Consider the following 26,090-nt stretch of genomic DNA (forward strand, 5'->3'; position numbering starts at 1 on the left):
CAACACACCTCTGGAGGCAAGGGAAACAAAAGCAAAAATGAACTCCTGGGGCCTCATCAAAATAAAAAGCTTCTGCACAGCAAAGGAAACAATCAGCAAAACTAAAAGGCAACCAACGGAATGGAAGAAGACATTTGCAAATGACATCAGATAAAGGGTTAGTATCCAAAATCTATAAAGAACTTATCAAACTCAACACCCAGAAAACAAATAATCCAGTGAAGAAATGGGCAAAAGACATGAATATACACTTCTCCAAAGACATCCAGATGGCCAACCAACACATGAACAAATGCCCAACATCACTCATCATCAAAGAAATACAAATCAAAACCACAATGAGATACCACCTCACACCTGTCAGAATGGCTAACATTATCAACTCAGACAACCACAGATGTTGGCAAGGATGTGGAGAAAGAGGATCTCTTTTGCACTGCTGGTGGGAATGCAAACTGGTGAAGCCACTCCGGAAAACAGTATGGAGGTTCCTCAAAAAATTAAAAATAGAACTACCCTATGACCCAGCAATTGCACTACTAGGATTTATCCAAGGGATACAGGTGTGCTGCTTCAAAGGAGCACATGCACCCCAATGTTTATAGCAGCTCTACTGACAATAGCCGAAGTATGGAAAGAGCTCAAATGTCCATCAACGGATGAATGGATACAGAAGATGTGGTATATATATATAATGGAGTATTACTCGGCAATCAAAAAGAATGAAATCTTGCCATGTGCAACTCTGGATGGAACTGGAGGGTATTATGCTACGCAAAATCAGTCAGTCAGAGAAAGACAAATATCATATGACTACACTCTTATGAGGAATTTAAGGTACTAAACAGATGAACACAAGGGAAGCGAAGCAAAAATTACACAAGAACAGGGAGGGGGATGAAACATAAGAGACTCTTAAATACAGAGAACAAACAGAGGGTTGCTGGAGGGGTTGTGGGAGGGGGGATGGGCTAAATGGGTAAGAGCCATTAAGGAATCTACTCCTGAAATCATTGTTGAACTATATGCTAACTAACTTGGACATAAATTAAAAAATAAATAAATTATATAAATAAGTAAATAAACATTAAAAAAAAGAATGGCTATAATAAAAAATCTGGGAATATTAAGTGTTGGCACAGATGCATAGCAAATGGAATTCTCACACAATGCCAGTGGGAATGCAAAATGGAGCAACCACTTTGGAAAACAATTTGACAGTTTTGTTTTGTTTTCTTATTAAAGACTATATTTTTAGAGCAGTTTTAGGTTCACAGACAGCTTCTTTTAAAGTCGAACATACAGTTACCATATGATCTAGCAATCTCCCTTGTAGGTATTTATCTAAGAGAGATGGAAATCTATATTCACACAAAAACTTGTACATAAATGTTTTTGGTGGCTTTATTCATAAGAACTAAAAACTGGAAACAGCCCGAATGTCCTTCAGTGGGTGGAAGGATAAACAAACTATGGTACCTCTGTGGAATGGAATACCACTCAGCAATAAACACTACAACACATGCAACAACATGGACGGATCTCAAGTGCATTGTGGTAAGTGAAAGAAGTCACATGTGAAAGGCTACATATGCATGATTCCACTTATATGACATTCTGGAAAAGACAAAGTTATAGAGATATAAGACAGATCAGTGGTTGTCAGGGCCTGGGAGAGGGTGGGGGTAGAGGGCAGATGGACCACCAAAGGGCGGCAGGAAGGAATTTGTGGGAAGGGGCAGATGAAACTTCTATAATCTTAATGGTGGCGGTGTTTACGTAACTACGCATGTGTCAAAACTCACAGACATATATGCACTCACAAAAGTGAATTTTATTATATGTAAATTTTTTTTAAGTGAATAAAAACAAAGTTCTGTGCCTACAATCTTTTGGATGAAACAGAGTTTGAACCCTCCGGGAAATTTTAGAGCAATTGGTAACATGAAAGTGACTGCTCTGAGAAACAGTCTAATATAAGGGGTACACCTCTAGATATATATCAAAAATAGACAAGCACAGGGACGTCTGGGTGGCTCAGTTGGTTGGGCATCCAACTTCAGCTCAGGTCATGATCTCACAGATGATGAGTTTGAACCCCACATCGGGCTCTCTGCTGTCAGAGAAAAGCCCGCTTGGGAATCCTGTCTCCCTCTCTCTCTGCTCCTCCCCTGCTTGTGCTCTCTCTCAAAAATAAACAAACATTAGGGGCACCTGCGTGGCTCAGTCAGTCAAGCATCCGACTTCAGCTTAGGTCATGATCTCACCGCTAGTGAGTTTAAGCCCCGCATCGGCCTCTGTGCGGACAGCTCAGAGCTTGGAGCCTGCTTCGGATTCTGTGATTCCCTCTCTTTCTGCAACCTCCCCTGCTCATGCTCTGTCTCTCTCTGTCTCTCAAAAAATAAAAAAAAATGTCAAAATATTTTTTTCTTAAATAAACATTTTTTAAAAAGACAAGTACAAATGCATGCAACTTCAAAAACTGATACATACAGGTATTCGAATAAAAATAGCAAAGTAGGGGCGCCTGGGTGGCGCAGTCGGTTAAGCGTCCGACTTCAGCCAGGTCACGATCTCGCGGTCCGTGAGTTCGAGCCCCGCGTCGGGCTCTGGGCCGATGGCTCAGAGCCTGGAGCCTGTTTCCGATTCTGTGTCTCCCTCTCTCTCTGCCCCTCCCCCGTTCATGCTCTGTCTCTCTCTGTCCCAAAAATAAATAAAAAACGTTGAAAAAAAAAATTAAAAAAAAAAAAATAGCAAAGTAAAGTTAATGGGAGAAAGCTTCCTGGAAAGGCTAAGCAGAGTAATGTTATAAGGGTGAAATCATGCAAGGATCTGAAAGCATTTTGGAAAGCATTAAGACTTATGAAAGTGTACATTTCATAATTTTCTTTGCATCCCCTACAAGGCCTAGCATAACATTGTACATATTGCTGATGTTTCATAAATGGTTTTTGTTTATTCTTGTTATTACATATGATCCATAAATAAAATAAATTGTTCAAAGGAGTGGCAAGGCATTCAAGTCAAAAGGGAGTGTCCGGAAGAAGTTTCTGTTAGTTCCAAAGCGGGTCAGATCCCAAGGACTTTCCCCTTGTTATGGGCAAAGTTCAGGGGGGCTCACCTCGTAAAGTCTTAATCCAGGACAACTGAGGTCCTGCTTTTGTCTCCAGCATGGTTTGCAGTTTGAGTAACTGGTATCAATCTTACGCTCCCTGTTCTACACAAAGATGTAGGTTCGCCAGCTATAAAAACACAATCTCCCAGCTGCTCACGGTGGGCAAACTTCCCGCAGCAGGCCCCTCCACTTGCCTTCCTCTCCTGCTTGACGTGCTGTGCTCAGGGCTCTGCAGAAACCGGTGTTGATGGTATCTCTTTTCCCAGATCTGCAAGGGCCCTCTTTCAGCTGCAGATCAGTGACATGACAATTAACCTTCAAAGTAGCCTGATCCCAGGTACGGGGCGCATGGCAACAACCACCTCCGGAAAGTTAGCATCTTACAAGCCCACTAGTACCCCACAAATCCGGTATTGCTCTGATTTGCCAAAGTGGAAGAAAACTGCTTACCTAACTGTTGTTACTCATCCTGCCAGGGCTGTGAAAGCCGTTGACCTCTCCCCGTCAAGGGGGTCCCTTTCGCACAAGTCTAGAGAGTGTAAAGAATTAATTTTATTCAAACATCCTATTCCCTCTCTTTAGCACACCTCCTACGGAACATTCCTCCTGGACACCAAACTCTGAACTGTTTTTTGTCAAGTTCTCCTTCATTTTCAACTCTACCATCTGCTAGTTTTTCATGAAAACATCTTAGTCCTATGTCACTATTGTTTTGGTTTTAGTTTTCTGGTACTGCAGGTTGGATCTTCTCAAGTACACCTATCTCAAGTTTTAATGTCACAAAAGACAGACGCTGGCTCTGATCTCATACCGTGAAACCTAGGAGGAACACGCGATTTTTTTCGTTAAGTTTATTATTATTATTTTTTAGCAATCTCTACACCCAGCGTGGGGTTGGAACTCATGACCCCGAGATCAAGAGCTGCATGCTCTTCCGACTGAGCCAGCCAGGGGCTCTAGCACGTGATTTTTATTTTTATTTATTTATTGTTTTAACGTTCTTTTTTTTCAGTTTGTTTGCTTGTTTTGAGAGAGAGTGAGCAGGGGAGGGGCAGAGAGAAAGGGAGAGAGAGAGAATCCCAAGTAGGCTCTGCACTGCCAGCACACAGCCTGATGTGGGGCTCGAACCCACAAAGTGGGAGATCAGGACCTGAGCCGAAACCCTCAGTCGGATGCTTCACTGACTGAGCCCCCCAGGGGCTCCCTAACACATTATTTTAAAAATAAAAAACATATTACACAGATGACCTAATGCAAAGATCTAATTAAGGTCTAATGCAAAACGTTCACACCTCCGGGCTCTTCCTCTAGCTCCTCTAAAAAGGGATTCCGTGAGTCACCAAGTTTAGGGATTGAAAGGCATCCATTCCCTTCCAAAAGGTTTTCTGGGTATGTTTTTAAAATGCAACAAGTGTGGGGTGCCTGGGTGGCTCAGCTGGTTGGGTGTCCGGCTTCGGCTCGGGTCATGATCTCACGGTTCGTGAGTTCGAACCCCGCGTCGAGCTCGGTGCTGACAGCTCAGAGCCTGGAGCCTGCTTCGGATTCTGTGTCTCTCCCCTCTCTGCCACTCCCCTGCTCGAGCTCTGCCTCTCAATAATAAGTAAACGTTAAAAAAAAAAAAAACTTAAAAAAAATGCAACAAGGGAAAAGACCTGCCTTCATCTCTTTTCCCTATTTCACATGCTCAGAAGCACAAGGGTTCCAAACCAATGATTTACAAATAAGAAGTCATTTCACAAATATTTATAATATACATACATATATTATGTATATATAATGTATATTTTTAAAGTTTATTTATTTATTTTGAGAGAGAAACTGTGAGCTTGAGCAGGAGTGGAGTGAAAAGAGGGAGAGAGAAAGAATCCCAAGTCGACTCCACATTGTCAGTGTGCAGCCCTATGTGAGGCTCAAACTCATGAACCATGAGATCGTGACCTGAGCTGAAATCAAGACTGAGCCACCCAGGCACCCCTATTATATATTTTAACTTAAAAATGTTTTTCATGTTCAATACCAAAATGCAGACCCTGCACCCTGCAACCTTATCCACTGCCCCCCCATACACTCAGCATGTTCTCATCTTCCCCTACCCTTCTCGTGGTGAACACACAATGCCTAAGTCCCCTTAACTCTTCCTTTGCCCCCAGCTCTAACACAGCTCAGATGCCCTGTTAGTTTCATCTTTCTAGTTGTGGCCAGATCTGGGAGACTATTTCTCAAAGGTAGGAAGTACCCTGGAAGTTTGGAAAATTTTCCCTACCTGACCCACAGAAGAGAAGTTTGGAAAAGCCTTCAAAGCCACTCGTGGGCTGTTAAGTTCACGCATCTTCAACAAAAGCAGCCACCCAGAGGACTGTCTCCCAGTGGAACTCAATCACAAACCACAGAATGGCTCCTATGCCAGGAGGGACCAAGTCTCGTGAAGTGGAATCGTCCAGCCAAACAGCTTTTCCCCAGGGTCGTGGGAGAAAGTCTCTGAGGAGGAGGCTCTGGAACCAAAGAGGGGAAGATGGAAAGCAGCACCTGGGTTAGCCAGATGCAGAGAGAACAAGTAAGCCATCCCTGAGTGGAGCCTGGAGACACTCCTCGCAACTGGGGGATGCATAAATTAACACCTGAACCGGCCATCAGTTCACACTAACAAGACAAATCAAGGCAGTAAGGTAAGCCAGAGCTCAGGTGATGTGTTTAAAGTGATAGGGACAGGATGGGGCGCCTGGGTGGCGCAGTCGGTTGAGCGTCCGACTTCAGCCAGGTCACGGTCTCGCGGTCCGTGGGTTCGAGCCCCGCGTCGGGCTCTGGGCTGATGGCTCAGAGCCTGGAGCCTGTTTCCGATTCTGTGTCTCCCTCTCTCTCTCTGCCCCTCCCCTGTTCATGCTCTGTCTCTCTCTGTCCCAAAAATAAATAAACGTTGAAAAAAAAAATTAAAAAAAAAAAAAAAGTGATAGGGACAGGAACGGCCGGGAACCTGGTTCTATCACTATTGTTTTAACATTCTTGGGGCAAGGCGCGATGAAGGTCTCTGGGCCTTTAAATCTTCCAGATGGCAGAAATTTCTCAAGCATATAGATGCAGGACATAAGTGTTCTAGGTTTAAAATTCTTGGTCCCATGTGCCTGTGAGAAGTAAGTTATTCTAACATCATAGGACGCTTTGCCAGTCAGCTAGGTTTTATATATATTCTCTTATTTAATCCTCATAATAACACTGTGAGATGGCTGTTTTTTTTTCCATTTTAGAGGAGACTACGGCTTACAGAAAGTAAAGCTTATAGAGAAGTAGTTAACCCCACGCAGGTCTTTAAACACTCCATCTGTTATTCTCTGCATTGCCCAGTGGTTTTCAAACTTTGTTTTTCAAGGCCTTTAACAATTCCATGGATTGTTTGTGGGTTTTTTTTTTTAAGTTTATTTATTTTGAGAGGGAGAGAGAGGGAGAGTGCGTGTGTGTGTGTGTGTGTGCACACGTGTGCATGCGGGAGGCAGGGGGCCAGAGGCAGAGAGAGAGGGAGAGAGAGAATCCCAAGCAGGCATAGCACTGTCAGCACAGAGCCTGCTGCGGGGCTCGATCCTACGAACCACAAGATCGTGTGACCTGAGCTGAAAGCAAGAGTTGGATGCTTAACCAACTGAGCCACTTAGGCACCCCTATTTGTGGGGTTTTATGGACATTCTTATAGCAAGTCAAAAAACTTCAGACCACTGCTCAGTAATGCCTGACTTTGGTATCACCCTTTGATTTGAAATACATTTGGTTCCCTCGGTAACCCTCAGAAGGTTAGGCCTTACTTTCCCCTGATGCTGCAATGATTAAAACAGATAAGTAGTTCACAGATAGGGTCTGGGTGCCTTGAAAGAAAGCCTCACTTCTGTAAGAATCCCAGCCTTGCAGGGCTGGGGTGAGAGAAGTGGGCAGAGCCAAAGGAAGTCTGTTACTGATGCTCTGTGCCATTGAGTGATAATGCAACGTTCATCTTCCTGTTGGATACTTTGAAGTGCTTTCCCAGTTATGAATGAAATTCTCTCAGATTGTTTGTTTAAAATCCCCTTAAACAATGAGCTTTTAAACGAGTTACAGTGGCTTTCTGTATCAGCAGTCCAACACATTTCCACAGTGACCGCTCCGACAGACTGTCATGTATATTCCTTGATTTTGTGGTCCCCCCCCCCCATCTGAACTGTCTTCTTGTCTTTGAGGAATCCCCTACCGTTCGAACTTGAGTAAAAAGCAAGGCTAGTATCCCACTTTAAAAGTAGAGGGAGCATATACTTCCTTTCCCAGCACCTCTTGTAGTTAGGGAGCAGGCATGTGATCTGAACTCGGTCAATTGGTTGTGCCCACCTGGAACGTTGGCTCAGGCAATAGTAATGCAGAGAATGAAGCACGGAAGCAGAATTTATTCTAGCAACAGCAATATCTAGGCCAGGGGTAGCATGCAGTGTCCAGTGCTGGCAGTGACAAAGGCTTCATCGGACTGGCTCTGGGGTAGGATTTTGACAGTGGTTATGGCTCTCTTCTTCCTCTTCATTTACGCCCATGTTTAGAGCTTGAGTTACCAGGAGGGCCCATGAATATCCAACTCCTTCTGGTTGTTCAGGCCCAAACTCTGGAGACTCTCTGAGTCTTTTTTGTAACCCTATGTCTAATCCATGAGGAAATTCTGAAAGTGGCCTTCTCCTCCACTGGTACTCACTGGTGGTACTCACCATGACCCCTCACTAGATTACTGCAATAGCCTCTTTTTTGTTTTAAGTTTATTTCTTTTGAGAGAGAGAGAGAGAGAGAGGAGAGAGAGAGAGAGAAAGCATGCGTGAGGGAGGGGCAGAGAGGGAGAGAGACAGAGAGTCCTGCTCAGCTTGAACCCACGAACCACGAGATCATGACCTGCCCCAAAACCAAGAGTCGGACCCCCAACTGACTGAGCCACCCAGGGGCCCCACTGCAAGAGCCTCTTAACTTATCTCCCTAGTTTCACCTTTGTTCCCATGCAGTCCTTCATGTCTTTACACAGTAGTCGGTGGTTTTTGTTTTTGTTTTTTTAAATAATTTTTGTCGTATATTTCATTATCAATGATTGTGGAGATCATTCTTTTTTAAAAATGTTTATTTATTTTAGACAGAGAGAGTGTGAGGAAGGGAGGAGTGGAGAGACAGGGGGCCAGAGGATCCTAAGCAGGCTCTGCGCTGACAGCAGTGAGCCCAATGTGGGGCTCGAACTCACAAACCATGAGATCATGACCTTAGGCAAAGTCAGATGCTCAACCAACTGAGCCACCCAGGTGCCCCGATAATTTTATTTATTTATTTATTTTGAGACACACAGAGAGAAAACCAGCGGGGGAGGAGCAGAGAGACAGTGGGACAGAGAATCCCAAGCAGTCTCCGTGCTGACAGCAGAGAGCCCGATGTGGGGCTTGAACTCACAAACCAAGAGATTATGCCCTGAGCCAAAGTCAGACGCTTAACTGACTGAGCCACTCAGGTGCCAGTGCTCTTTAAAAACTGTAAGTCAGATCCTGTCACTTCTGCTCAGAACCATCCCAGAGATTCTCATCTTACTCAGAATCCAAAATACTTATGAAGGTCTACAGGATTGGCCCCTTGCTTGCTGCCTTTCTAACCTCATTTCCTATCACTTCCTCACTTGTTCTCCTCTGGCCACACTCGCCTCCCTGCTAGTCTTCTAGATGCTGAGCACACTCTTGGAACGCTCTTCCCCAAGACGCCCATCTGACTTGCTTCGTCACTCCAGTCAGGCCTCCACAAATGTTACTTTATTAAACGGGCTGCCTTAACCCCATCCTGTCTACGCACTCCTTTCCTCTTCATTTCTCTTCTCTAACATCTGACTCAGTCCTCTTTATTTTTCTTCTTTAGCATCCAAAATACAATATATTTGTGAGTTTGTTTATTGTCTATCTCCCCTACTACAGGGAATTTGTTTATTTGCTGCTGTATCCCCAAGGCCTAGAAGTCTGTCCAGCACAGAGTAAGCACTCAATAAATATACATTAAGTAGACTTGTTGATCAAATAAATCAGGCATAGTTGACTTCTATTTCTTACAATGTAAACTCCTAAGAGCCTATTCTGATAGACACAGTGTAGGCCCCAGTACACTGGGGATCAAATTTGTCTCTCCTTTAGTGACTTTGAGCAAAGTCACTTAACACCCGGGGACTTAATTTCTATGTTGCCCCTCTTTGCTCTAAGATAATTTTACAATTTTTTGAAAAAGTCAAACTTCAGGGGCGCCTGGGTGGCTCAGTTGGTTGAGCATCTGACTCTTGTTCGGGTCAGGTCATGATATGGCGGTGTGTGAGATCGAGCCCCACGTCCGGCTCTGGACTGACAGTGCGGAGCCTGCTTGGGATTCTCTCTCTCCCTCTCTCTCTGCCCCTCCTCAGTTCATGCTCTCTCTCTCTTTCTCAAAATAAATAAATAAACTTTAAAAAAAAATAAAAATAATCCTAAAAACTAGTAAATTGAAAAAAAAGTGCCAAATCTCAAAGCAAAAATAGAATAGGTATTTTTCCAAACTACATCATTCTTTAGCTTTTACAATTAGCATTTATATCGTCTTCAAAATGAGCCATCTCTCCCCAAAGTTTTATTATACTCAGATAATTCTTCTGTGGCCAATGCTATTTATCACCACTGCCACCAATATTGTTCCCATAATCATCATGAAATAAAAGCAGCAGGCTAAAAGAGAATTTCAGAGGAGGGGAAAGCTCACCATGAATTATGTTGAGAAGTGAATCGGGCTGGAGCTAGATTTGAATGAAGGATAGATTTAGGTGAGGGGTGGGGGGGAAGGTGGTCTGCAGTCCCTTTATACACGTAAGAGCAGAGTGCTACAGGCACATGATGAGGAGGTGAAATAATCAAGAGTAAGAAAGGCCAGTCTAGCAGGGATACCCACAAGCTATGCACTGGCTTCTCTTGATTTCTAAGAAGAGATTTAGACACCACAGTTTAAAGTTTTGTCTTAGGACTTGCTCCAAATTGTCCTCATGGCTTCATCCACGACCCATCCTGCTTCCTCCATTTGCTTGTATCCAAAGACTGCAATAAACATCTTTTTTAAAAAGCTCCTTTGCGGGGCGCCTGGGTGGCGCAGTCGGTTAAGCGTCCGACTTCAGCCAGGTCAGGATCTCGCGGTCCGTGAGTTCGAGCCCCACGTCAGGCTCTGGGCTGATGGCTCGGAGCCTGGAGCCTGTTTCCGATTCTGTGTCTCCCTCTCTCTGCCCCTCCCCTGTTCATGCTCTGTCTCTCTCTGTCCCCCCCAAAAAAAAAAAAAAAAAGTTGAAAAAAAAATAAAAAGCTCCTTTGCTTATTCACTAACTCCTACAAAATTGCAGGCCTTTTTCTCATGAATTTGTACCAAACCAGATGGTTCCCTTCCTGTACTAACTATATATTTTAATGTATATACTGGACTTTCTGATTATTCCTGTAAATTTTTGTCTTTTAGCCTATTAATTAGAATTTGAAATCCTAACTCTCCAAACCAATATAGTAGGTTATAGGTACTACAGTTTATGTCACCTGAAAATTTCAAAATTATTTCTCATGGGTCTTTATCCAAGTTGTTGAATAAAATGTTGAATGAGATAAGGCCTGGGACTTCAGTGATCTCTCTCCAAGTTGAAATTGATCTTATCAGTACTTGGATTTAACTTTTGAAATCCACAATAAAGAAATTCACTCGACTGTTTTGCAGGGAAGAGGTTGTAGTTTAGTAAATAGAGCAATGGACTGAGATTCCTATGAACATGATTCTGAAACAGACTTTGCCCCTGACAAGTCAACGAACTTCTCTTGAACTTATTCAGAAAATGAGAGGGCTCCATTTCCAAAATTCAAGGATTCTGTCATCCAGTTCATACTTCTCCATGAAAAGAGACAATATTGTACCACCTCTTTAGGTGCCCAATTTCTTCTCAAAGACAGGGCAATAATATTTCTCTTTGGCCTAATTAATAGTATTTCAGCAAAGGTGAGTCTTATAAGATGCTTAGGTCTAATTTCAATTAGTCTAATGTCAAGTAGTCTAATTTCAATTCATTCCACAAACGTTTGCTGAATGCATACTGTGTCAGGATTATACTAAGGGGCTTCTAAAACAAATCACCAACAACAGAAAACAAAGTTAGTTAGAAATAGATCCTGCATTCCCAGATTTTGGATTTGTGCAGCACTATGGAAGTATGTCTCAGACTCCTTTCCACTGACACCAACCATTGCAGTCTCCATAGCATCAGTGTTGATGCATTTCATTGAAGACTAGTGTCTTGTCCCTGAGTTCTCTGATATTCTCTCATTCCCTCAGAGGCCATATACGACTCCCATTTTCTTCATTCTATTTTTCCAGTGTTTGCTCTAGGACCTTTAGGAAAATGTGAATTGTATCAATCAGGATTTGATCAAGGAAGCAGATCACTATGAGTAAAATAGAGTAAAGGATTTATTATGGGGATCGGGTCTTTTGCAATCATGGGAGCTAGTTAAGCAGTCTGTGTAAGTCTGTTGCTTCTACATCTGGCGTTGGCCCTGCAGTCAGCAAGGCCAGCAGCTGCAAAAGGAAGATAGATACAATGTGGGAGAGACAGAGGACAAAGTGGAACCCATGAGGACAAATGAGCTGTGTGTGTCTCTTTCTCACTTCTTCTACTCTAAATGCTATAGGGGATCCATATGGTAGGTTGGTGTTCCTCAGCATACAGGACATGAACATGGCCCAGAATTTGGAGAAGATGAAGGAGGAGATCCAGTGGGATATGGCTCCTGCCCCAAACCAACAAAATGAACCAGCAGACAACTGACAACATGTAACCTACGTAACTGCACCTGCCCTACACTGACCTTTAGAGCACAAAATTGGCTACTGCTTTACTCTCACCTTCAAAATCTCATGCAAATCTCTCTTGTGACAATTCTAACTAGGAAGCGTACAGGGAAGGATATGAGGAGGAATATAGTTCTACCTTAGCTACCATCGACACAGTACAAAGCTGTCATCAGAATCAATACACAACTGGACAGTCCTTCCAAACATTTCCTCCCTTACTCTTCAGAGCCTTTTAAAGATTCATTCCTGTGTTCTCTGCTACTGTACTTGTTTCTATCACCAGGCTAGGAAAACAAAAACAAAAAACTACAGGAAAAAATTATTATTTAAAACCCTAACATAAACTTCTAAAACTTTACATTAAGACATAAAATAAAACTAACTAAATAAAAATATACTATGTTCAACATTAAAAAGTTAGTAAGAGAGGTGCCTGGGTAGCTGAGTTGGTTAAGCATCCTACTTCAGCTCAGGTCATGGTCTCACAGTTTGTGGATTCAAGTCTCAGGCTGGCCTCTGTGCTGACAGCTCGGAGCCTGGAGCCTGCTTCAGATTCTGTGTCTCTCTCTCTGTCTCTCCCCGCTCATGCTCTGTCTCTCCTAAAAAATAAATAAACATTAAAAATAATTTTTTAAAAAAGTTAATAAGATAGGCAGTTAGGCCCCAATTAATCTCAAAATTCAATCAAATTCCATGCACAATCCCAGTAGACTTATTTTGTAGAACCTATGCTTCGCATGAAAGATGAAAGGGCCAGGCACCTGGCTAGCTCAGTCCCTGGAACGTGCGACTCTTGATCTCAGGGTTGTGAATTAGAGCCCCATATTGAGCGTAGAGATTACTTAAAAATAAAATATTAAAAAAAAAAAAAAAAAGATTAAAGGGCCAACAATAGCCAGGATAGTTATTAAAAAAACAAGGTAAGACTTACTCTACCAGGACCAATAATAGGTGGTTGCCAGAGGAGGGGGTGGAGGAATGGGCAAAATGAGTGAAGGGGTCAAATGGTAAAAAATTCCACCTATATAACAAATGTCAGGGGGATGTAAAAAAAAAAAAAAAAAGACCTACAATAAAGACATAATATTGAACACCAGGGTAATAGTATAGGGATTGTCAAGGCTGCCAGTGAACCAGAATAGAGAGCTAAATGCAGATAAATACAAATATGATCAAGGTGACATTGCAAATTTTGTAGGAAAAAAAGGGATTACTGAAAAAATAATATTAGAATAATTACTAATTCATAATTAAAAAAATTATGAGATCCCTATTTTATATCATGTACAAAAAAGAAAACTCTAGGGGCACCTGGGTGGCTCAGGTGGTTAACTGTTCAACTTTGGCTCAGGTCATGATGTCATGGTTTGTGGATTCGAGCCCTGCATCAGGCTCCCTGCTGTCAGCACAGAGCCTGCTTCAGGTTCTCTGTCCTTTTCTCTCTCTGCTTCTCCCCAGCTTGTGCTCTCTCTCTCTCAAAAATATATAAACATTAACAACAACAACAACAAAAAAGTAAAAATCTAGACAAAGACCTAAATGCAAAAAACAAAACTGAAACATTTTTAGGAGAATATTGGAGAATTTTTTTTATGACATTGTATATAAACGTTAAGGAAAAAACTGGTAGATCATGCAACTCTTGATCTTGGGGTCATGAGTTCAAGTCCCATGGTGGGCCTAGAGCTTACTTAAAAAAAAAAAAAAAAAAGGTTAGTATTATAACTTAAAACTTTTGTAAAACAAGAGACCATAGAAAAGTGAAAAACAAGCCACAGGCTAAGAGAATATGACTGCAATAAATATTACCTACAAGGAGTTAATATTTAGAATATATAAAAAAAATGCTACACCACAATAAGAAAGTAAAAAACAACTTAATAGAAAAATGGGCAAAAGATATGAATAAGCAATTTGCAGAAGAGAAAACTCAAGTAGCCAATAAACATAAGAAACTCAATTTCTCTACTAATAAGAGAAATGCAAATTAAAATAGATTTTTTACTCATATTCATCAGACCAAAAAACATTTTGAAGTCTACAAAAACCAGTATTGGTTAGAATGTGAAGAACCAGGAACTTACACACTGCTAGTGAAAGGTAAATTGGTACAACTATTTTGGAAAATGATTTGGCAATAACTAGTAAAGTTTAAGATGCACATAACACATGACCCAACAACTCTAGTTGAGTAGAAATATTCTAGTCTAGGGGTGCATGGGTGGCTCAGTCATTTGAGCCTCTGACTCTTAATTTTGGCTCAGGTTATGATCTTACAGTTCATGAAATTGAGCCATGTGTCAGGCTCAATGTTGACAGGGCAGAGCCTTCTTGGGATTCTCTCTCTCCTTCTCCCTCTGCCCCTGCCACTTACTCTGTTTCTCTCTCTCTCTCAAAATAAATAAACAAACATTATTCTCTCAAATAAATAAACATTAAAAAGACACTCTAGTCTAGAGAACTCTTACATGTGTGTACAAGGAGAACTATACAAGAATATTCATTACGGCACTAATGTAACACTGAAAATTGGCAACAATCTAAATGTCCATCAAAAGGTAGCTAGAAAATATAAACTGAGGCATATTTGATACTTGATCCTATAAAAATATTTGATGGTTAAAATGACTCCACTATAATTACATATACTACCATGGATAAATATAAAAAATAATCTGGGGCGCCTGGGTGGCGCAGTCGGTTAAGCGTCCGACTTCAGCCAGGTCACGATCTCGCGCTCCGTGAGTTCGAGCCCCGCGTCGGGCTCTGGGCTGATGGCTCGGAGCCTGGAGCCTGTTTCCGATTCTGTGTCTCCCTCTCTCTCTGCCCCTCCCCCGTTCATGCTCTGTCTCTCTCTGTCCCAAAGATAAATAAAAAACGTTGAAAAAAAAAATATATATATATATATAAAAAATAATCTTGAAAGGGAAAGGCAATTTGCAGAATAATATAATATTCTATGATATATATTATAATAATAATATAAAGTTTAAAAACAGGCAAAACACTAGCATATATTATATTATACAGTAAATATAAAAAACACACAAAAATGATTACATTAACATAATGAACACCACTGGGAAGAAAGAGATTTTATCATAAAGGGTACAAAGTGGATTCAACTACATATGTAATGTTCAACTTCTCTTTTTTTTTTTTTTTAATTTTTTTTTTTTAACCTTTATTTATTTTTGAGACAGAGAGAGACACAGCATGAATGGGGGAGGGGCAGAGAGAGAGGGAGACACAGAATCGGAAGCAGGCTCCAGGCTCTGAGCCATCAGCCCAGAGCCTGACGCGGGGCTCGAACTCGCGGACCGCGAGATCGTGACCTGAGCTGAAGTCGGACGCTCAACCGACTGAGCCACCCAGGCGCCCCAATGTTCAACTTCTCAAATAAAAATTCTGAGGAGTGCCTGGGTGGCTCAGTTGGTTGGGCATCCGGCCCTTGATTTTGGCTCAGGTTATGATCCCAGGTTTGTGGGATAGAGCCCTGTGTTGGGTTCTGCACTCTGAGTGTGGAGCCTGCATGAGGTTCTCTCTCTTTCTCTCTCTCTCCATCTCCCTCGGGCCCTCTCCCCAGCTTATGCTCGCTCCCTCTCTAAAAGAAAAAAAAAAAATCTGAAGCAACAAATGTTAAGAAGTGACAAGTTGGGTTATGGATATATTGTGTGTGTGTGTGTTTTTTTAAGATTTTATTTTTAAGTACTCTCTACATCCAATGTGGGGTTCCAACTTACTACCCTGAGATCAAGAGTCTCATGCTCTCCTGACTGAGCTAGCCAGGTGCCCCTGTTTCCTTCACTTCTAAGTTCCTGCCCTTCCATTCCCACTGCCAATGCCTGATCCTCAGACTATTTTTGGCTAAAAGCCCTGAATTTTCTTGACTTTCTCATAAACTTTTAGATTTTTCTTGGCATTCCTAAAAGGTAAGGACAGTTTTCTTTCCCACACTTTGTAGATGGAGAGATTAAAGCCCATAAAAATGAAGGGACTTTAGCCAAAGTTACACAGGGTATGTAGGAAAATAGCTAGGATTGAAATAGAATTTTTCTGATTCTTCTTCTTTTTTTTTTTTTTTTTTTAGTTTATTTGTTTCTGAGACACACACACACACACACACACACACACAGAGAGAGAGAGAGAGAGAGAGAGAGAGAGAGAGAGAGTGAATCCCAAGCAGGCTCAACTCACGTGGGGCTCAAACTCACAAACCATGAAATCATGACCTGAGCTGAAATCAAGAGTCAGATGCTTAACCAACTGAGCCACCCGGGTGCGCCTAGAATTCTCCTGATTCTTGACCTTCTATTACAAACATTCTGTCATAATATTAAAAACAAAAACAAAAACAAAACCAAGTAAACTAACAAGATCAATTAAAAGCACATACCTCAGGACTTCCTGAAAGACGGCAAAGAGTAACTGTGCCCCAGACTCCAAGCTTTCCCTGCTCTCCAAATTTCTAAAAAACGAATCATTGAAATAAGGAGAAACATCAGTATCAACAGTAAGATTTAAGGAATTAAACTCAAGGCAGCGGAAATACGTAGAAAAGTAATACAGGGCCTGTAGAAATAACAATACTATATTAGCTCGCAGTTAACCCAATCAATGAAATGGATAAACCATAAGAAACCACAAAAATACACTCGGGAGGAGGTGAAAGCTAATCCCTAAAGAAGATAAATGCAAGGGAATGTCTAGTCCAGAGGATCCTTGTATGTATTTGCTATGCAACACCTTGTCAGGATTATCACACTACCAAGTGAGATCATTCTGTAAAACACTAAAAAACAAAATGGACTCAGCAGGGTAAAGTAGCAACAGTGAAATGCAAAGTAATTTAGAGAAATGTATTAGGAAAGAAAAAATATAAATATATTTTAAAAGAACATGAAAGAGGAAAGGCAGAACCAACCTTTGAAAGATAGAAATCTCAAAGAATGCAGAAAAACAGGCACATATGTAATCAATAAAAGTATAAAAGAATATTTTTTCACCCAAATAAAGAACTGAGACTGGACACAAAGAGAGCTCAGAGAGGAAATGAAAATTAACCAGCAGAGTCCAAGATCATGGCTTATGGGAAAAGAAACTAAATTACTGTAAAAAAAAGAATTCTAAGCCTTCCAACCTGAAAAAAAAGCAGGCTCTATTCAAGTTAGAGCAGCTTTATATTTTGCCATTAAAATGAAACCAAAGGAATCACTGAAAAAACACACTTCATTCAAACATAAGTTTCATTAGTAAACAAATGGGCCAGGAAACCAACATTAGTTTGGCAAAATAGGAGACATATGGAGGCATATATCTTTTCATATTTGATATCTTCAAGAACACCAAGGCCTCTGGAAGCTACTGTTTCAAGAAAAGTGATTTTGAAGAAAAGTGGTATGTTACATGCCAACTTGGCTAGGATAACCCCCAGTTATTCACTCAAATACTACATTAGGTATTACTGGGAAGGTATTTTGTAGATGTGTCTACAGTTCATAATCAGTTAACTTTAAGTAAAAGAGATTACTTAGATTATCTGGCTGGGCCTGATTCCATCAGTTGAAATCTCTTGAGAGCAAAGCTTGGAAGAAATTCCACCTGTGAATTAAAGCCTTGGCTTGCCAGAGAGTTCCAGCGTGGCCTCTCTGATGACCTACCTTATGGATTTCAGACTTTTCTAGCCAGCCCTCACAACTGCAAAAGCCAATTCCTTGTAATAAATCTATTAATATATATCTCCTACTGGCCCTCTTTCTCTGGTGGCAATTTGACACAGAGACGTTAGCTACAGTTGTTGGTAAGTCTTCTTCACTGATATAATATTAGAAAAAGGGTATGGAAGAGAGACTGATTTCCTAAATTATAAAGACTCACAGCAAATTAATTAAGAATGAGAAGAAAAAAAAAAAGAATGAGAAAGTATGAGAAAGTCAAAAGGTAAAGAAGCCAAATGGTTGGGGTGCCTGGGTTGAGCATTTGACTCTTGATTTTGGCTCAGCTCACAGTCCCAGGGGCTGGGGATCAAGCCCTGCATCAGGTACTGCACTGGGTGTGGAGTCTGCTTGGGGTTCTCTCTCTCTCATTTAAAAAAAAAAAAAAAAAAGGGAATGCAAACTGGTGCAGCCACTCTGGAAAACAGTATGGAGGTTCCTCAAAAAACTAAAAATAGAACTACCCTACGACCCAGCAATTGCACTACTAGGCATTTATCCAAGGGATACAGGTGTGCTGTTTCGAAGGGACACATGCACCCCCATGTTTATAGCAGCACTATCAACAGTAGCAAAGTATGGAAAGAGCCCAAATGTCCATCGATGGATGAATGGATAAAGAAGATGTGGTATATATATGCAGTGGAGTATTACACGGCAATCAAAAAGAATGAAATCTTGCCATTTGCAACTATGTGGATGGAACTGGAAGGTATTATGCTAAGTGAAAGTGGTCAGTCAGAGAAAGACAAAAATCATATGACTTCACTCATGAGGACTTTAAGAGACAAAACAGATGAACATAAGGGAAGGGAAACAAAAATCATATAAAAACAGGGAGGGGGACGAAACATAAGAGACTCTTACAAATGGAGAACAAACAGAGGTTTACTGGAGGGGGTGTGGGAGGGGGGGATGGGCTAAATGGGGAAGGGGCACTAAGGAATCTACTCCTGAAATCATTGTTGCACTATATGCTAACTAATTCGGATGTAAATTTTAAAAAATTAAAAATTAAAGAAGGAGGAGGAGGAGGAGGAGAAGGAGAAGAAGGCGGCAAATGCTTATTTTACAATATGATAGCCAGAGTTATATTTTACTAGATACCTATAAACAGGCAAATAGAGAGTTAAGAATGTTTTTGGACTCCAGATATTTACTGGTGGAGTTAAAAATTGGGTGTTTGTGGTAGCCAGCTTCCAAGATAGCTCCCGATCTCCCTGCCTCCTGTATTTACGTCCTTGTGCTGTCCCTTCCCACGGTACCAGGATTGGTCTGTGTGACCAACAGTATACAACAAAAGTGACAGTTATCATTTGGAAGGTTAGGTGATAAAAGATATTAGAGCTTCCACCTTGATCCTTCTCGCTCTCTTGGACCATTTGCTCTGGGGGAAGCCATCTGCTAGATCCCGAATAATCCTGTGGAGAGGCCACGTGGGAAGGAGCAAGGCCTCCAGCTAATAGCCACCAATGAACTATGGTCTTTGAGCACAGCTATCCGAGTGAGCTTAGAAGCAAACTTCCCAGCATCCAATCAAGTCTTCAGAGGACTGAAGCATCAGGTGACTTGTAGACTGTAATCTCAAGCACACCCTATTCAGACCTGCCCAGCTAAACCCCTCCTAGATTCCTGACTTTCAGAAACTGGGTGAGATAATAACTGTTTGTTGTTTTAGCTATTAAGTTTCCCTGTCAGATTGACTTAAAAGGCAAAAGGAAACAAAGTAAAACTCATAGAAGAGGCAGAATTGAAGAAGCAAGAATAAAAGTTAGGAAGCATAAATAGAAAGTAAAATAAACCAAGAATAACAATTAAAATTATCCTAAATAGTAGAAATTTTGCTATTAGAAGGGAAAAAAGCATAAATTATTTAAAAATCAATGAAATAATATATTACTAACATAGATACGTAGAGGCCAAGAGGCCTGGGAAAGCTAAACATCAAAGAATGGGCAAAAATAAACTACACTGACAAAAAAGGAAAGCAGCGATAGCAATATTAATATCAGATGAAACAGAATTTAGGGCAAAAAAGCACTTAAGGCAGGTGGTTACTGCATATGATAAAAGGTAGTCAATAATGAATAAAATAATAAAGAATTTATATGGACCAACATGACAGCTAATTATATCATGTAGATTAATACCCATGTCATGTGAAAATTATAAAAATACAATTACAATGGAAAATTTTAATTCTTCAATATCAATGACAGATTAAGGCTATAATATATGTAAAGCTATAAAGGATCGGGGGGCGTGGGTGACTCAGTCGGTTAAGGGTTTGACTTCAGCTCAGGTCAGGATCCTGTGGCTCTGCACTGACAGCTTAGAGCCTGGACCCTGCTTCAGATTCTGTATCTCCCTCTTTCTCTAACCCCTCCCCATTTGCACTCTGTTTCTCTCTCTCTCAAAAATAAATAAATATTAAAAAAAAAAAAAAAGAGCTGGAAAGGATCTAAACACTATAATTCATAATGAAGAACATTATTGCAGATTTTATATTCTACAAATAATGGCTATATATGTTCACATATAGAAATTGAACATATTAGATTATTGAGAAAAGTCTCATTAAAGACAACAAAATATTTAATAGGCTATATGTTTTTATCTGTAGTTAAACATTAACTGCCTTCATGTTTTCTTATAAAGAGTCCCCAGTCATCTGTAAAATAAAGTTTCCACAAATAAGAACTTGGGCAAAAAGAAAGAGAAATGTAAACAGACTGCTTTTGCAGGCCATAAAAGTATACGGCAAATGTCAGCAATTATGATTAGTTACTTCTTTTAAAAATAATAATAAAAATATCAACCTATCTAAATCTTTGTGGGAAAGTCAAAGCAGTATTTGGAGGAAAATGTATAGTTTCAAATATCATATTTTTTTTTTTCAACGTTTATTTATTTTTGGGACAGAGAGAGACAGAGCATGAACGGGGGAGGAGCAGAGAGAGAGGGAGACACAGAATCGGAAACAGGCTCCAGGCTCTGAGCCATCAGCCCAGAGCCCGACGCGGGGCTCGAACTCATGGACCGCGAGATCGTGACCTGGCTGAAGTCGGACGCTTAACCGACTGCACCACCCAGGCGCCCCTCAAATATCATATTTTTTAAGACAGCAAAGAGATTGGATATAAAAGCAACAAAATCCCCAAAAGTAAAGAATGGGGCTGGTTAAAACCAAAATAAAGTTAATTGGAAGTAAAAGCAATTTGATTTTGTAAACACTATGAAATAGACAAGGCTCCAGCACATGTAATCAAGAAGAGAGAAAAACAGGGGTGCCTGGGTGGCTCAGCTCAGGTCATGATCTCACGGTTCATGAGTTCAAGCCCTGCATCAGGCACTGTGCTGACAGCTTAGAGCCTGGAGCCTGCTTCAGATTCTGTTATCTCCCTGTCTCTCTGTTCCTCCCCCACTCATGCTCTATCTCTCTCTGTCTCAAAAATAAATAAACATTTGAAAAGTTTTTTTTAAAAAGGCAATGTAACTTAAAAAAAGAGAGAGAAAAATAGACACAAATTGTTAGAAATAAGGAGGTAAGTAATATATGAACATGGTAAAATTTTCCCTGTCCTAAAGAAAAACCCTGTCTTTTACTATAGTTCTCTCCCTCTCCTTTTGAAAGACCCTCTCAAAAACAAATGATGTCTTTGGAAATATTGTATGTTTTCTGATGATAAGAGTAAAACAAGACTTACATTTCTGTTAGTATAGTAGATTACACACAAGAAGACGGTCCCACCTGCTAGAAGCAACGAAAATTAGTGGGTTTTTTCGAAAATTGAAGTACAGTCAACACACACACAATGTTACATTGGTTTCAGGAGTACGACATAGTGATTTAACGAGTCTATACCTTGTGCTACGCTCACCACAAGTACAGCTACCATCTGAAATTACTGGATTTTTAAAAAGTCTCCAATGTACTCAGAAGCTGACAAGAAATGAAAGATTACTTAATTTTATTACCTTTATTCTAAGGCATTATTGGTTGAAAGAGATACCACTGCTTTACTCACTACTAAAAAAGGGATACAAGCCATCAAACTATAACATAATGCTTTCTTATAATTAATAAGTTTTATAATCAGTAAGTTTTGTACTTACTGAAAGAGATATTTAATTTTTTAAAGTTTAGTTATTTATTTTGAGAGGGAGAGAGTGTGTGCGAGCTGAAGAGGGGCAGCGAGCGAGGGAGAGAGAAAGAGACTAAGCTGACAAGAGCAGAGCCCAATGCAGGGCTCGAACTCATGAACAGAAAGAGATATTTTAGGCTTAGTCATCTATTTTAAGTATAAATTACTCTTAGGTATTTATAAACAGCAAAATATAAGTGAAAAAATCATTTGCCTAAAACTTCCTCATTTAATCTTCCTCTTCCACACAACGCTCTGTGCCATCAAGAACACAAGTGATTTATTATTTCATAAAATAATCCTTAAAAAAATGAAAACCAGGTGGCACTGGACTCTCCAGCCTGACTTTGCAGTTATGTAGCACCAACCAACTTCTGACTCATGTTTCAGGAATGCTGCTGAATGTGTCTGATTCACTCTAAGAACAGTTCCCCTCCATAGACATTTGATTCCTAGGAGTTAAAAGAATGCTCCACCATCCGCCTCAAGATTTTCTTCCAAGCCACTGGTGGTTATTCTGCAAGATTTGATGCTTCGCTTTTGATATTCATACACACATAAACAATACATCTATGTTATGCCTGACCTTGGCTGCCAGTCAATCCAGGATGCCATCAGTTTAAGAGCTATATAGATTTCAGAGATGTTAAAATGTGTGTGTGTGTGGGGGGGGGGGGGGTGGGGGGGGATGGTGGTGGTATATTTTGGCCAATAAAATAAGATAAATTATAGTAGGGATGAAGACATGAAAGAAATCTACCCAAACTGGAAAAGCTTATAGTTCACTTTTAATAGAACTTTGTCCCCTGTGAATTAAAAACAAAAGCCCAGGACTGCCTAAAATAGGGACTCTAAAAGGAGATTCTCCTCCCACCTCCCATAAGGCTGAATCCTCAAAGTGTTACACTCTCAGATTGAAGCCAATTAGAATTCATCTATTCCCTGCCCAACTATCACCACCAGAGGTCTACAACAAAAACTGCTCAAAACTTGGTGCTGGGTCAGGAAGAGGAGGAGATTATCTCCCCCAAGAATCTGTAACCAAGAGCTACTCCAGTGCAGGTTTGTAGCCCAACACATACAACCTAGATACCTGAAAAGAGTCTTAAGCCAAAAATTAGGTTTAATAGTAGTAGTACAATGATGCCCTCACGTGCCCAAAAGAAGCAAAAGCAAATCTCCTGGAAGGAACTCCTCTTCATCCCAGGCCTTAAAGATTTCCCAAAGGAGAAAGAAATGTTTTTAAATCAGTTCACAGTCAAACAACAATATAATGAAACAAACACAAGTCACAAAACAACCAGGAAAGAAAGCACCATGAGCAAGAGCCAGCAGGAAAGACAGGAAAATCAGAACTGCAAAGACATCAGATATTAGAATTATCAGGCACCAAATAGGAAAAACCAACATATCTAAAAGAAACCAAGAACTAAAAAAAGTAATAATTAAAACTAAAAATGTTCTGGGCCACCTAGCTGGCTTAGCTGGTAGAGAGTGTGACTCTTAATCTCGGGTTGGGGGTTCGAGCCCCATGTTGGTATAGAGATCACTTAAAAATAAAATCTGTAACAAATTACAAAAATTGTTTTCTGAATAGGTCTAATAGCTTTTCAGACACAGACAAAAATAATGAACTAGAAGATAAACCTGAAAAAATCGTACGGAACAAAGAAAAAAAAGATGGTAAATATGCAAAAGGTAATGAAGGATACAGTGTAAGGGTCTAACATATGACTATTCAAAATAGTCAAGGAGGATATTAAGGAAATGGAGTAGAGGAAATAATTGAAGAAATAATGGCTAACAATGTTTTAGAACTAAAGAAAGAATTCAATTCACAGATGCAAGAAATCCAATGAATTCCAAGCAGAATGAGTAAAAAAGTTATACCCAGACCTACGACAGGGAAATGACAGAACAACAGTAAAAAACAAAAAGAAATAAACAAAACTACATTTGAGGCAGCCGCTAAAAAAAGAGAGATTAGCTTTGAATACGTCACAATTAGAATGACAGATGGCTTATCAATAGTAACAATGGAAGCTAGAAGTTAATGAAGTAGTATTTCTAAAGTGTTTAATGCACTGAACAAAGCAACTGTTACTTTTCGGGGGCGCCTGGGTGGTTCAGTTGGTTAAGCATCTGACTCTTGATTTCGGCTCAGGTCATGATCTCACTGTTCATGCGCTCGAGCCCTGCATCAGGCTCTGCACTAACTGCTTGGGATTCTTTCTCTCCCCCTCTCTCTGCCCCTCCCCAGCATGCACGCACACACTCTCTCTCTCAAAATAAATAAACTTTAAAAAAAAGTAACTTACTAAAATTCTGTGGCCTGTGGAAATATCTTTAAAAACAAAGGCTAGGGGTGCCTGGGTGGCTCAGTCAGTCGAGCATCTGACTTTAGCTCAGGTCATGATCTCACAGTTCATGAGTTTGAGCCCCGTGTTGGGCTCTCTGCAGTCAATGCAGAATCCACTTCAGACCCTCTGTTCCCCCGTCTCTCTCTGCACCGTCCCTGCTTGCGCTCGCTCTCTTTCAAAAATAAGCATTTTTTAAAAAGCCACAAAGGTTAAATAAAAACATTTTTCAGACAAAGAGTTTGCCACCACAGATCTTCATTACAGGAAATTCTAGAGTGTGCACTTTAGACAGAAAGAAAGTGATCACAGATGGTCTAAAATGAAAGACAATAATGGAAGAACAAAGTGGCAAATACGTAGGTTAATCCAAACAAACACTGCCACAGGGAAATACAGTGACAATGCCTTCCAAAATGACGAAAAACGAGGTAGAGCCTTTAAGGAGATAGTGAGGATGGGATCATAAGGTGAGGGCTCTAATCCAATAGAACTAGTATCCTTATAAAAAGAGGATAAGACACCAGACAGCTCTTTCCTTGCACACACAGAAGAAAGGGCATGTGAGGATATAAGAAGGCAGCCTCCTGAAAGCCAGGAAGAGAGCTATTGCCAGAAATAGAATCTGGTAGCATCTTGATCTGGGATATCTAGACTCTGCAACTGTGAGAAAATAAATTTGTTGTTTAAGCCATCCAGTTTGCGGTATTTTGTTATGACAGCCCAAACAGCCTGATACTCTTACTTTTTCAGACATCCTTATATCTAGGAGTGAAAATGACACTTGGTTGTGGCTAATAAAGCATATAAAGAAATCTTTGGGTATAAACTCTTGAGAATGCTTTTCATCTTTCATTTTTTTTATTATTGTTTTAAATGTATGCTAGGACCTTTTTTTTTCCCCTTCCAATGTTTATTTATTTTGAGAGAGAGCGCACATGCATGCATAAGCGGGGGAAGGGCAGAGAGAGAGAGGGAGAGAGAATCCCAAGCAGGCTCCACTGCTGCCAGCACAGAGCCCCAGGCAGGGCTCAACCACATAAACCAAACTGTGAGATCACGACCTGAGCTGAAATCAAGAGTCAGACGCTCAACTGGCTGAGCCAGCCAGGCTCCCCTGAGAATGCTTTTTTAAAAAGGACAGACCCAGAAGGTATGCTCCTTCAGACTCCCTCCATTTTCCTAGCAGGCCAGCATTCCTTTCTTGTGATCACAAGGGGATAGGCACAAGGATAATGCCCTGCGTGACAAGGGAAGCAGCAGGAAAGATGAAGGCAGCCTGGGTATCTGAATGGCATCATCATGTATCTCTCATCAGTATCTATTCAATACTGGTAAGTGCTATATACCAATGAATGGCCGATAACTGGACTACCTATCTCAGATTTCTTGTTGTGGGATAAATAAATTTATATTTGTTTAAGCTACTGCGACTTGGTTTTTGTGTTCCTTGCACATTTCCAGAAAATATCATATTCTCAAATGATAAACCCAAGGAGAAAAGACAGGAAAAGAAATTATAAGGATGCGAAGCAATGACAAAACTGAAACACTGGCTTTACTGTTTCCTTTCCCTCCCTCCCCCCCCTTTCAAAGAGTGGGCACTGAAGGTGAGTTAAGTTTTTAAAAACATTCTTTGCATGTTAAATAGTGATGAACATAAATGGAATAATATATAAGCAAAATTCACATGAATTTTTAAAGTAAAACATTTAAAGGGGTGCCTGGCTGGCTCAGTTGATAGAGCACATGACTTTTGAACTCAGGGCTGTGAGTTCAAGCCTTACGTTGGATGTAGAGACTTACTTAAAAATTTTTTTATAATTTTATTTTATTTATTTATTTTTTTAACATTCATTCATTTTTGAGAGTGAGAGAGACAGAGCATGAGTGGGGGAGGGGC

General features: G+C 40.6%; 1 protein-coding gene across 7 annotated transcripts in view; it reads right to left on the reverse strand.

Annotated features, from left to right (window-relative positions):
* Positions 1-26,090, reverse strand: part of SNRPE (small nuclear ribonucleoprotein polypeptide E) — a 141,780-nt gene that overhangs the window by 79,685 nt on the left and 36,005 nt on the right. For 6 of the 7 annotated variants that reach the window (XR_015246188.1, XR_015246191.1, XR_015246190.1 and 3 more), the window contains one exon: positions 16,368-16,439. Coding sequence is in view for 1 of the 7 variants with exons in the window: in XM_086694124.1 (XP_086550250.1) it covers positions 16,369-16,439 (71 nt within the window). In the remaining 6 variants the exon portion in view is untranslated. Of the gene's footprint in view, positions 1-11,569; positions 11,696-12,457; positions 12,571-16,367; positions 16,440-26,090 lie in introns of those variants that run through there. The other variant, XR_015246189.1, reaches the window with a different exon arrangement.

Source organism: Puma concolor, chromosome E4, assembly GCF_028749965.1.
Source record: "Puma concolor isolate L17-30 chromosome E4, mPumCon1.1.hap2, whole genome shotgun sequence".
In the NCBI taxonomy this organism is placed as follows: domain Eukaryota; kingdom Metazoa; phylum Chordata; class Mammalia; order Carnivora; family Felidae; genus Puma; species Puma concolor.